The 13663-nt window shown below is 34.2% G+C and overlaps 2 protein-coding genes across 6 annotated transcripts in view; one reads left to right on the top strand and one right to left on the bottom strand.

Annotated features, from left to right (window-relative positions):
* The window catches only part of LOC306848929 (phosphatidylinositol 4-kinase alpha-like), a 52477-nt gene extending 46158 nt beyond the window's left edge, over positions 1-6319 (bottom strand). Inside the window, exons 1-7 of the mRNA XM_079383719.1 lie at positions 6171-6319; positions 4469-4585; positions 2904-2997; positions 2086-2174; positions 1940-2012; positions 1602-1864; positions 551-617 (exon numbers count right to left, since the gene is read on the bottom strand). Coding sequence (XP_079239845.1) covers positions 551-617; positions 1602-1864; positions 1940-2012; positions 2086-2174; positions 2904-2997; positions 4469-4585; positions 6171-6254 — 787 coding nt within the window. The 5' untranslated portion in view covers positions 6255-6319. The remainder of the gene's footprint in view (positions 1-550; positions 618-1601; positions 1865-1939; positions 2013-2085; positions 2175-2903; positions 2998-4468; positions 4586-6170) is intronic.
* Positions 6320-7370: 1051 nt separating this feature from the next.
* Positions 7371-12905, top strand: LOC306849016 (synaptosomal-associated protein 29-like). Of its 5 annotated transcripts, none has more exons than XM_079383851.1 (7): positions 7371-7454; positions 8545-8793; positions 8879-9078; positions 10189-10274; positions 11846-11950; positions 12030-12210; positions 12752-12893. In XM_079383851.1, the coding sequence occupies exons 2-6, from the start codon at positions 8551-8553 to the stop codon at positions 12188-12190; spliced, it is 795 nt and encodes a 264-aa protein (XP_079239977.1). In that variant the 5' UTR covers positions 7371-7454; positions 8545-8550; the 3' UTR covers positions 12191-12210; positions 12752-12893. The 5 variants fall into 5 exon arrangements, with proteins under 5 accessions (XP_079239977.1, XP_079239974.1, XP_079239978.1 ...); XM_079383852.1 differs by having other exon boundaries at positions 7378-7454; positions 8502-8793; positions 12752-12868; XM_079383848.1 differs by having other exon boundaries at positions 12030-12905.
* The last annotated feature ends 758 nt before the right edge of the window (positions 12906-13663 follow it).

Here is a 13663-nt window from a genome sequence, read left to right as displayed (position 1 = left end):
CCAGTCTTAAGTCACTGGGGTATATTTGTAGAAATAGCCAAAAATACATTGTATGGGTCAAAATTAGTTTTTCTTTTATGCCAAAAATCATTAGGATATTAAGTAAATATCATGTTCCATGAAGATGTTTAGTACATTTCTTATCATAAATATATCAAAACTTCATTTTTGATTAGTAATATGCATTGCTAAGAACTTAATTTGAACAACTTTAAAGGAGATTTTCTCAATATTTAGATTTTTTTGCTCCCTCAGATTACAGATTGTCAAATAGTTGTATCTCAGACAAATATTGTCCGATCATAACAAACCATACATCAATGGAAATATTATTTATTCAGCTCTCAGAAGATGTATAAATGTCAATTTCGAAATTTTTGGACAATAAACATAATTCAGCAGTGACTCATAAAACCTCAAGCAAACAGAATTAAAACAAAGAGCGGCTAAAACACAGGGGCCTATTGAGAAAAGAGCTCTGAATCCGCTGAAGAATGCTGAGCCGGTAAAAGCGCTTGTTCAGTGATTAGAGTCGTGACACAGCGATTACCTTCAAAATACTGCGGTCCTGGAGCTGTGGGAGAGCAGGGCGACGGTCCTCCTCTGTCCGGACTCACCTGTGAACATAACCCAGGTCTGAGGACTGCAATACATACTGCCCTATTACACACTGTATACTGTACACAGATTGTGAATAATCCCGTACACAAAGAATACCTGGATGACCTACAACTGTTCACCAAAATGTACAGTTCACAACCAATACTATATCCCACAGAACAATGTGCTCAACTTGACCGTTTCCAGTTTGATAAAAGAATAGAGCATTTTTAACAATGTTTTGTAATATTTTTTTAGATCACACCATCGTGGGGATAAGACATTTTCTCAAATTTTTTGCATTTGTTTCCCCCCCCAAAAATAATATTTTTGAAAACTATAACATTAATTCATTTTTATGCACTTTTTAAAACATTCAATAATTATTTTTGCATATATTTTTTTATTTACTTCTTTCTTAATTTTTGCATGTTATTCAATAATTATTTATTGATTCACTTTTTCTAAAAACAATTAATATTTTATTCAATTATAATTTATTGTATTTACTTTAACTACTTCTGCCTATTTTTCAAAAAAATTTATTACTTAAATTATTTTTGTATATTTTTGAATAATAATTTATTTTATATACATATATCATATTTCTTTAAAATATTCTGTGTTTTTGTCATTGATAGTTTTTGTTTACATAGTTTCTTTGAAAAATATTTTTGCATATTCTTCAATAATAATTTACTTTATTTACGTCATTATTTTTGCATATTTTGTTTGATGATAATTACTACTTTTAAAAACATTTTTTCATTTTTTTTATTTACTTAAATTTTTTTCAAATGTATTTCAATAAAATCACATTTTTTGCTTCGATGATAACCAGATGCAATTCGCTGAATTATACAATGCAAAGTGGTCATGTGACAACACGTAAAATGCATTTTGTTTGAACGTTTAGCATTGCATATAAAGCATATTTTTGCACACTAAAAACAGTATGCAATCATTCCGCACACATCCAGAGACAGAGAGACGGTGCAGACCTGTGCGTCAGGGTTGGCGATGCCGCTCTTGCGTCTCAGCGTGTCTCCCTGACAGGCCGTGAGCAGTGAACTAGGCAGAATGGAGCGGAAGTCATTGAAGGATCTCCTCCGAATGCCCTCGGTCTCCACAGACACGCGCTGAGCCGGCGGTGGTGCTCCTCGAGGGAACAGCTGAGAGAGGAGGGGCTCATCGCCGTTACCATAGCGACCGAACGCTCGGGCCACGCCCAGCAGACATGGAACAGCATACCTGCACAGGTACACTGGCGAGACAGGAAGTGAGTCAGGAGGGAGCGAACACAGATGTGGGTTTGTGACGAGCAGCAGAGCTCAATCACCTTTATCATGGTTCTCCGGCGTCTGGCAGATCTCCAGCAGAGACTGCATCACTTCTATCACAGCTTCCAGAATCTGGACGGAAAGACCTTAAATGAGTGTGAAAGAGAAGAAAGATGGAAAGATAGAGGTGCAGTGAAGATCAGACCTGTGAGCGAGACTCGGGGTCCCTCTGAGCGACGTCAGACAGGAGCGTCACCAGACAGAAGCTGAAGTTTTCCGCCATTGGGAGACTCTCTGTGAGGATATCAAATACAAGATCGATTTTTACATGTCTGTATATGGAAACACATCAGATAAAGTTTTATAACAATTCTATATAACAATTACAAGGCAAGACAAACACAGCTTAACGTTCAAAAGCCCAGAACACACACACATTACCATTCAAAATTTTGGAGTTGGTAAGATTTGTTTTAATATTTAAAAAAAAAAAAAAAAAAAAAAAAACTGCATTTAATAAAAAATACTTTTAAAACAGTACTATTGTGAAATATCATTACAATTTAATATACATGTTTTTTATGTGAATGCATGTTAAAGTGTAATTTATTTCTGTGATCTGCAGCTGTATTTTCAGCATCATTACTCCAGTCTTCAGAGTCACATGATCTTCAGAAATCATTCTAATATACTGATTTACTGCTCAACACACATTTATGATTATCATCAATGTTGAAAACTGTTGTGCTGCACAATATTTTTCTGTGATGCATTTTATTTTTCAGAAATCACAGATGAATAGAAAGTTCAAAAGAACAGCATTTATTTTAAATAGAAATCTTTCAATTATAAATGTGTTTACTGTCACTTTTAATCAATTTAATGCAGCCTTGATGAATAAAAGTATTAATGTCTTTAAAAAAAAAAAAAAAAAAAGGTAAAAACCTTACTGACCCCAAACTTTTAAACAAAACGTTCACATATCCAGTAATGTAGGCCTACTTGACAAAACTGAGCTGGTACCTTTACACTTCCTCCCAGCATTCTCCTCCACCCATTGCACTCTGGGTAATCCCTTCAGCAGACTCAACAGGTAACTTACTACAGTGTCTTTGTGCTGAGAAAGACAAATATCTCACATGAACCATGCTGCAAAGGTGCAAACATTTTGATGACAGTCTACATCAGAATATACATCCAAATCGAATCCAAAATCTATTTATATTAAAATCAGGTGCTTCAAAAAAGACAACAAATGTCACATTGAATGCAATCATGTTTGTACAGGGAAATTATGTAACATCAAAAATGTTTCTTCATCAGATTTGGAGAAATGTAGCATTGCATCAGTGTCTCAGCAATTGATGCTCTGCAGTGAATGGGTGCCGTCACAATGAGAGCTGATAAAAACATCACAATAATCCACACCACTCCAGGGGCCTGTATCATGATGGTAGATGAACAAATTCAGAGTTACAGGATTAGTTTTGAGTTGACAAAACCACACCACTCCAGTCCAGCTTTATTGGTACCATGATGCTGATCATCAGCTTTCTTTGTCGACTCAGGCTTTGATCCCGAGTTTGTGGAGCTCGTGCACATGAATGTGTGACATCACTGGCGAACAGCCAATCACAACCCAGAGCAAGTGTGATTCACAGAGAGCCAACGATATTCAAAACTCTTTTGTTTAAGTGATTCTGAAGAAAGTACTTGTCCATGAAAGAGGACAAATAAAGGAAATTATCTTGCTCTATTAGTGCAGTCACAAGTGAAACTTGTGAAATTAGTTTATATAGTTGATAATATATAGCGATAGAGACTCAAACATGTAAGGTCACCATTTTTAAAGTGTTACCTATTGATTCAACCACTTATTTATATTACATATGATCTGTATATATTAATATTCATTTAAAATTAATGCTTTATAGTAATTGTTAAACTAAAAGTGCTTGGGTGTAATGGATTAATAATGATGTGAATCATATTATAATTATATAAATCAAATGTAAATTGTAATTATCATTAAAGCCAGACAATTTTGTTGGATTTTATTTTTTAAGGTACTTTATCGTGACTTTTAATTTGTAGGAAGCGAAACTGGGGGAGTGACTGTTTTTGCGTCAGACATGCGTCAGACTTTGCTCACATCTGATTGGTCCATCTCCTGTTGTCTTTCACATTACAATCCACTCACACATTTGTTTAGAGCTGTTTTGATCTGTGCAGATTTCTCTCCTGATTCAGATCAGACTTTTTCACTGGAGGAAGCGTTATTATGGATTACGGACTCATATTGTAGTTATAAATATCTTAATGCTGGATTTGTTTCATCTTTTGTCTTCTCCAGATGTTAACTGATGGACTGGAGTGCTGTGGATTATTGTGATGTTTTTATCAGCTCTCATTCTGACGGCACCCATTCACTGCAGAGCATCCATTGCTGAGACACTGATGCAATGCTACATTTCTCCAAATCTGATGAAGAAACAAACTCATCCTGATCTCGGATTATCCTGAGCATCAGCACATATTCATTTTTGCACTTGTGAAAGACACTCATGCTAATAATCAACCTCAGTCACCTGCAAATCAGACTCGACCAGAAATACAGCCAGTGCAATCACAGCATCCCTGCGCCGGACATCTAGAGTGAAGACGCCTCGGCTGTCGCATGGACACATGCATAATAACTTCTGCACCTGATGAAAAGAGACACGCTTTCATCAAGAGACACTCGAATCTGCTTTCCTTTTCTTATCAGCGGACACGAGCAGCCACGATGCTGCTGATAAGCTCAAATTAAACAACTTCCCTCTCAGGAGATATAAGCAAACCGATCTGGCATCTGCAGAACAAGAACGACCTGTTGAGAGGTGCACGCATGATCTGAGAGCATGCATGTGTGGGGAATTCATCTGCTCATTATAATACAACAACATACCGATCTCTGCCGCATGCAGGGTTTTTAAACAGTCGTAGATGTTTGCCTGCAGTGCGCAAATGCATGAGAAGAAAGATGAATCGGTCACACAGGCGTCTGCAACGTGGCAATGCATTTCACAAGAGTGCAAAAGGAAGTCTATACGCCTGCTGCTGTTGCATGAGTACTATAACAGTGTCAGAGCAAACGTGTAGAATAGAAAGAAAGGCTTTCATCGGCGCTGCTTTAGTGCCTGTAAAAGCCTCTGGGCACGTGACAGCTCTCAACTGCTGCATTTGATTTTCTGCGTTTGGTTTAATATACAAAATGTAAAACATATCCAAAATTACAGTAGTTTTAGAACAGGTGTAATGCATTTATTCAGTTCAACCAACAAAAGTAGCATCAATGTTTCATGTTTCCAGATCAAGGCAAAATATATGGCTTATAAATATATTGCCTTTGAAAATAAAAAATAATTACTTATGTTTTCCAGTACAAATATCTAAATATTCTTAAATCAAGATACATTTACTTGAGCAGCAAACTTATTTTAAGTTGTTTTATGAAAAAGTATTAAAATTAAGTGAGTTCATCGTTTAAAAAAAGGGTTATAGTTAACGAAAACCATAAAAAACATTTTTTTTACTTGAAACAAATGATAACTAAAATAATATAAAATATAATAAATATATGAAGTTATAGTTGCAAAAAGCAACATCTCATTTTCATTTATTTAACTTGACATATTAAAATAACTAAAAATTAACAAATATAATAAATATATAAAATGTATAAATTACTAAATTAAAAACCATACAGACATGAACAAAACAACTAAAAAAAATGACAAAAACTTACTAAAATTTAAATGCAAAATACCAAAAAAGGAACTCAAAATATTAAACAAAACTATAATAGTATTTCAAATATACTAAAATAACACTGCATAAAAACAAATAAATAAATAATTGTCAGTGGGGTCAGAAAAGTCGCTTAATTCAAAGTGAAAACAAGATTATTTTTCTGAGCCCACTGATATATTTAATAAAAAATTTTGATGCATTTTTCAGAAAACTACATTTAAACCAATCTGCTTCTCAAGTAAATGATACTGAGCAAGAAATTCACTTTTTGCATTATGCATCAAAACATATGATTGTAAAACAGTGCCATGTTATATATTTCAGATGAGCAGAATATGAGTGTAAAAGTCAAGCAATAAAGCTGAACCCAATACAAGCGCAGTGCTCGGTTGCAGGTGTTAAAGCCGGTGGCACCTGTCGCAAACAATGCATCACAGTAAAGCAGCGCAGTATGATGTGCATCTGCGGCGCAGCACGAGAGCAGGGGTCGGGTCGTACCTTCTCTCCGGGCGCTGGGCGGTGCGCTGCCAGGGAACGCGCGAGCGACAGAACCGTGTTGAAGTAGAAGCCGCGCGTCGCCATGATTCACGACGCGACACGGAGAGTTAATAACGCGCGATGATTTCTGCAGCAGCCTCAGTCTGTGTGAAGAAAACACGAGCGCGATACGGAGAGTGTGAAGGAACAAATAACAGCCGCTGCTGGAGCGCGCGAGCGTCATCAGAACGGAGATGATCTTATTGGCGCAAATACAGATGATCAATATTTACTAATAATCACAGATTATTTAGAGGGGGTTTATAAACCTGCTGTCATTCATTAAAATACAAAGCAGTGAAGAAACGGGTCTTATCTACTCTATACTGAGAACTGGAGAGAAACCCAAACAAACTTCAAAATCGATAGAGTATTGTCGAAAATATAGATTTTATTATTGATTCATGTTTAATATATATGTATATAAATATGTATAATTATTAATAATTTATGAAAGAATTAATAACCGCATTATAATATTAATAATTCATATAACAATATTAATAATATTTACTACTAGTAGTCATATATAATTATTTATAAAAATTAAATGTATTTTTATTGTTGTTGTTGTTGTTATTACTCAACAATATTAATAATGAATAATAAGTATTAGAGGACGTAATATATAAGTATCATTTATATTTTTGTAGTATTTCTGTAATATTAATGCTTATAAATAAATATGTATGATGTTATTAATGAAAGAATTGTTAATAACAATAATAATGCTAATATTACCACTATTACTAATAATAATAATATCAAATGTATTATTATTATTATTATTATAACAATATTAAAAATCAATAATAATCGTTAGTAGTAGAAAAATATATTACGTATATTAATAATAATAATAAGTATTATTGTGAGTATTAACAACATTAAATAGTAGTAGTATAAATAATAATAATAAATAGTAGTTATATATTATTGTCATGTAAAGAAAATATTAATAATGTTACTAACAACAACAATAATAATAATAGAAAATAAAAAATTGGTTAATAAATAATTTTTGAAATTGAATAACTTGCAAACATTGGTTGTAAGTAAATTCATTAAGTGTATATTGTAGCTCTAGCTATCTTTATTTTCAGATTTCGAAACCTAAACTTCAAAACAAAGCGTCATAAACAGTAACATCAACAAGTGAAACAGGAAGGGCCTGTCTGACGGCACCGGAAGTAGTAAGAAGCGTCAGCTGATAGCAGGAGAAACATCAGGCTTCAGCGATCAAAGGTACATATTTATCGATAAAATGTTCAATATATCGTGTTTTAATCGAACAGACAGAGATGGAATGTGTTTGAAGATGATGTTAGTTTTAATTAGATGCGGAGATAAGATAGATAAACTGTAGTTTCTTCAGCGTGTTCAGTTTAAATGTAGCTAATGCTAGTTAAATAAGGAGAATTATGGCACATTTACTTCTCTTACTCTATATCTGGAAGTGTTTTCCGATCATAGTACTTTATACAAGACACACATCATGCATTTATCCAGATATTCTACTAAAAGAAAGCACCACGTTATTTGAGACATTTACCACAGTACTAGCGTCACTTTTACCATAATCTACAGAAACTGTGTTATTCTTATATAATCCTTAGGATGTTTGACATCATCGCTATCTTATATACTGTATAGAACAATTATGCTATTAACTCATTATTATGTAGTTTTAAAATTGCTTAGCATTTGTGTAAAATTCCTGTATAATACTTATATTTAATGTTAATTTGTGAATGATTAATAACAGCATAATACTACTACTAATAATAAACAATATTACCATTAGTAGAAGTAATATATTATGTATATGAATATTTAATATTATTATCAATATTAAATAAAGTATCAAATAAATATTATTATTATAAATAACATTAATAATAAATCATATACATAATTTAACACATATATATATTTGTTTATTTTATATTTTTCTGCATATTCCCCCGGTTTCACAGACAAGGCTTAAGCTTAGTCCTAGACTAAAATGTAAATCTGAGCTGTTTGAACTGAAAGAAACCTGCTCTGACTGATCTTAAAACATTTCTGTACCTTTGTTTTGTCTCAAGAGGCACACCAGTAATGTTTTTCATAAGGCATGTTTATAAAAATTACTTAAATGTCCTAATTGAGCTATGGCCTAATGATGGCTTAGTCTAAGCCCTGTCTGTGAAACCAGGCCATTATTTATTAATGTTCTTAAAAGGAAGAAGAATAAATATGTATGCAAATATAAAATGAATAAATATTCCCTATAAAATCATGTTTCATCAGCTCAGATATGTCTGGATCTCTGTTTACGGTCATCTCACTCTAGCACAGGATGTCTGCCTACCACAAATCCCACAATCCTTTTGCCGATGATGACGATGAAGAGGACTCGAAGCCTCGAAGAGGCTTTGACTTTGACGACGATCCGGAGGAGAGTTCACTGAGTCCAGCGGAGAGACGGCAGAGACAGCTGCAGCAGGAAGTGATGCGCACAGCGCATTCGGCCGTGGACAGCAGCTACCGCTCGCTCGGACTCATCTACGAATCAGAGAAAGTCGGAGCCGAGACAGCGGAGGTGAGAGAAAGCACTTAGAGACTGAACTTTAGAGTATTTAGTCTCTTTGGCGGTTTCATTGATATGGCTGCACTGTCCTCCACAGGAACTGATTCGTCAGGGTGAGGCTTTGAAGAGGACAGAGAAGATGATAGACAACATGGAGCAGGACATGAGGACGAGCCAGAGGCATATAAGCACTATTAAGAGTGTGTGGGGGGGCATGGTCAACTATTTCAAAGGCAAACCTGAACCTCCCAAACCTGCTCAAAAGGAGCAGCCCGTGTCCTACGAGGCCAACAGCAGGTCAGATGAAATACGTTTACATGCATTTTTGCTAAAAACAAAATAAGTTTCCATGTTTGCCACTTTCTTTTCTCTTTCACTCTCTTTATCAACTTATGCATTTATAAACTGCAGGTTTTATGAAAGTATATTTGTGACTAAGTAAAGGAAAGAAATATATTAGCAATCTCAATTACTTTTTAATCCAAATTAATTTTAATAATAAAAAATCTCATGGCTTGAATAGCTTGATCTCAACCACTAAAATAACTTTTATCTACCTTCTGATAACACTGCAAAAAAAGGATGTTCTTGATCAGTATTTTTGCCTTGTTTTCCGGTGCAAATGTCTAAAGATTCTTAAATCAAGATACATTTACTAAAGAAGCAAAATTGCTTAATATACGAAGTCTTGCTTTCTGGGAAACTGATCAAAATGAAGTGAGTTTATGATTAAAACTAGAAGAAACATCTGCCAGTGGGCTCAGAAAAACTAACTTAACTCAAAGGAAAAGCAAGTTTTCATTCCCCACAGATATTTGCTCATGTTTTAAGCACAAACTCACTCCATTTTGTTCAGTTTCTCAGAAAACAATATTTCATATTTTCATTTTGCATCTCGATTATCTCAATTTAAGTATGTTTAGATATTTGTACTGGAAAACGAGACGACAAATCCGGAGGAAGAACAGCATTTTTTGCAGTGTGTGCAACATTTACTGAATGTGTGTAACTTTATGAATTTAAGACTTTCAGTTCTGATTTAAGGCCATAATTTGTGGAACTGCAAATTAAGACTTTTAAGACCCGGAAAAGCCAAAAAAACAAGTTTAATTTGCCTACTGAACTCATTTACAGCAAAAGCCTTTAGATTTAATGTGAAATGAAAACAAGGCTGTGATGAATAGATGTTCAGCTGATAAAATACTGAATATATTCCCCAAAAATTAATATGAAAAAACTTTGTATTATTGTAAAAATTAGACTAGATCCAAGACTGTACATCATTGATTCACATCAGCTTAAATATACTGTAGGTCTTAGTCAGGGAAGATGCCATATCTGGAAATAAAACATTTCTGAATATTATTGAACAGCAAATCTAATTTTGTGAATGTGTGATGATGTTAGGTTACAGAACGCGCTTACAGAGAGCAAACAGCAGGAAGACAAATACCAAGCCAGCCATCCCAACCTCAGGAAACTGGACACATCTGGTAAACACAGACACATGATGATGCACTTCCTAATGTACGCATGCTTATATACTCCGTACATTACTTATACATACACATACAGGATGTTTATCCATGAGTCAGCATTACCTAGTGATGAGAGAAACAACGCTTTTCAAAACATTGAATCATTTCAACCAATTTGCATAATGACTCTGTTTCAAAGCACTTAACGCCACACGCTGGTCAAAACAGTGTCAATGCAACAAAAACCTGCATTAAAAACACCTTTACAAACCAATTGCACGTTTTTTTGAAAGGGTAAGCTATTAAATGCAATTAACAAAACATCTGATACCATTAAATATGAATTGTGTATATAACCTTATTTTTGCTGTAAATGCCACCAGGCAACGTTTTAAACGTTACTCAAAGTTCTCTAATGGATGTTATAAAAAACATTTCACCAAGAATAATCTGATTTTTTTTTTATCAAATACTGAAATGAAAATTCTTGTATATTGATGTGAGTTGATTATGAGTTGTGATTTTTCATTTCTACTGTATGTTAATACTATTTATTTATTTTCAAACACATGCCATGAAAACACCCATAGATACTGGCATGGCAATAAAAACACAATTGGTTAATCAGTTCAACACGAGACTATTAACTAAAACTCTTTCTTTTAATTACACACACACATTATTAAAATGTCTATAAATTTATAAAATTGACCTGAAATCAGGTAACAACCATATGTGTCCCTGGAGCACAAAACCAGTCTTAAGTCGCTGGGATATATTTGTAGCAATAGCCAAAAATACATTTTAATGCAAAAATCATTAGGATATTAAGTAAAGATCATGTTCCATGAAGATATTTTGTAAATTTCCTACCGTAAATATATCAAAACTTAATTTTTGATTAATAATATGCATTGCTAAGAACTTCATTTGAACAATTTTAAAGGAGATTTTCTCAATATTTAGATTTTTTTGCACCCTCAGATTCCAGATTTTCTAATAGTTGCATCTCAACAAAATATTATTTTGTTTAGTTATACTTCCAAACCCAACACCCAGTCACACACACACACACACACACACACACACACACTCATACTCACACAAACCATGTTGGCTGTCATGTATGTTTTGTTGACCCTGGTTACTCTGTATCTGATTTGTCACCTGTAAGTAGCATGTATGTTTGCATAATAAAAAAAAAAAGAAAAAAAAAAATAGTTGCATCTCAGCCAAATATTGTCCTATCATAACAAACCATACATCAGCTTTCCATTGATGTATAAATAAATAAATTTCGAACAATTGACCCTTATGACAGGTTTTGTGGTCCAGGGTCACATATAGACACTGGTTCATGGGATCACAGGGATCATTCCCTCTTGGCAGTGAACCATTGAAATACTGAAATGTTTCAAAACTGTTATGATGTAACAAAGCCTCCTTTACTGAAATCGCATGACTGTGGCAGTTTGATACATGCTTTGAATCACTAGTTCGAAACAAATGATTCTCAAAGGTTTTGTAGCTTCACAAACTATTAGCATTTGTCTGCTCATCAGAGTCACTAATGTTCGTTTGAACAGGATTCGGAGCGTCTGCTTCGCTGGATAATGGGCCGTCCGATCAGAACGGGTATCCCAAGAACAAACATCTAAGGGCTGCCCATCAACAACTGGACACTAACCTCGGTGAGAAACACAAAATGTTTTTTTTCCTCATACCTTGATGGGATCACACCGGATCTGAACGTGTGTTTGTGTCCTGCAGATGATATGTCGTTGGGTTTGGGTCGTCTGAAGAACCTGGGTCTGGGGCTGCAGTCCGAGATCGACGACCAGGACGTTTCTCTGGACGCTTTGCTCAATAAGGTCGACACGATGGACGGCAAGATCAGCTCCACCAACCGGCAGCTCAAAAACCTCAAATAGACTCCCAGTGTGTGGCCAAGGTGATCCAAAACACTTGCTTAGAAACATTTCTGGTTTTCTCTCCAAGTGTGTGTTTGTTATGCATATGTGAAAAGATTAGAAGAAACATGGGTTGGTTTATTGAGGAGTTAAGCACTCGTTTTCAATTCTGCCTTCATTTAATCGTCACTTATTTGAACTGGATTGTACATGAGCTTAGAGATGAAAATGTTACCTGTAAGAAAAGTATGTTAGAGACTTCAGCCATTTCAGTCAATGCTTTCCAAATCACCAAATACCTTGCACTCCTTAACTGAACACAACTGTAATATGACCTAGTTTAGAATGACATTCCCATGAGAAATGTGCCTTCATCAGACACTTTTATAATGGTGTATCCTTGTTTTCCATGTGTATATCAGAAACATATTGAGCTGCCTTAAAGTTCATTGATTTCAGGTGTCGACTGATTCTCATGACACTGTCGTTGCATTTCACCAGTCTATAGATGTGTCACTAGTGTGAATGCAACCCACAAACTATCCACTAACCTAAGGACGAATTTGTTATTTTCTTTTTCAGGTATATATTAGGGTGGCTTTGTATGAAATACCACACTGAAAATCTGTGAACATTTCACTATTGTTTCTGCATCTGTAAATCAAATGTTGTACTCCTATTAAAGCTGAATGTGACGTGAACAAAAATAAAATGTTTTCATTTGTTTGTTTTCATTTAGACAGTTTCACTTTAGTACATTCAAAATAACAGAATAGAACATGTAAGTACCATGTAGCCTGTTTTTGTACATATACCCTGTGATTCTTTGAGTATGTAAATATCATGCTACATGAATTTTAGTCTCGTGGTTCACGAATCATTTGATTTAGATCATCTGGGCGGGTTCGTGAATCGTTTGATCTAAATCTAAACTTCTAAACAGTTTCATTTATCTTTTGATTCAGATAAGATCGGAATTTCGGAGCCGGTTCTTGAATCTTTTGATTCATATTGGGACTTTGGAACCAGTTTGAAAATCTTTTTTCCTGATTTATTATTCTTTTTTTATGAAACCGTACAAAACATCGAACCATTAAGGCAGTACAGTTATAAAAACAACAGAAAAAAAAGAAGGCCTATACATAGACATAAGTACGGAAGCATATTGCATTCACTTGAGGAAAAAAAATCGACTCTGTTTTTCTGAATTAACAAGTTAATTATCTCAGAATTACGAGAATTTTTAATGAAAATAAATTTTTTTTTGCTCTGTTTTTCTGAATTAATGACTTAATTATCTCAGAATTCTGAGATAATTAACTCGTTAATTCAGAAAAACAGCAAAAACTTTTTTCATGAAAACTTCTCGTAATTCTGAGATAATTAAGTCATTAATTCAGAAAAACAGAGCAAAAACTTTTTTAATGAAAAATTATCTCGTAATTCTGAGATAATTAAGTCATTAATTCAGAAAAACAGAGCAAAAACTTTTTT

Source organism: Barbus barbus, assembly GCF_936440315.1.
Source record: "Barbus barbus genome assembly, chromosome: 29".
NCBI classification, from domain to species: domain Eukaryota; kingdom Metazoa; phylum Chordata; class Actinopteri; order Cypriniformes; family Cyprinidae; genus Barbus; species Barbus barbus.
This window is presented reverse-complemented; position numbering and strand designations above follow the sequence as displayed.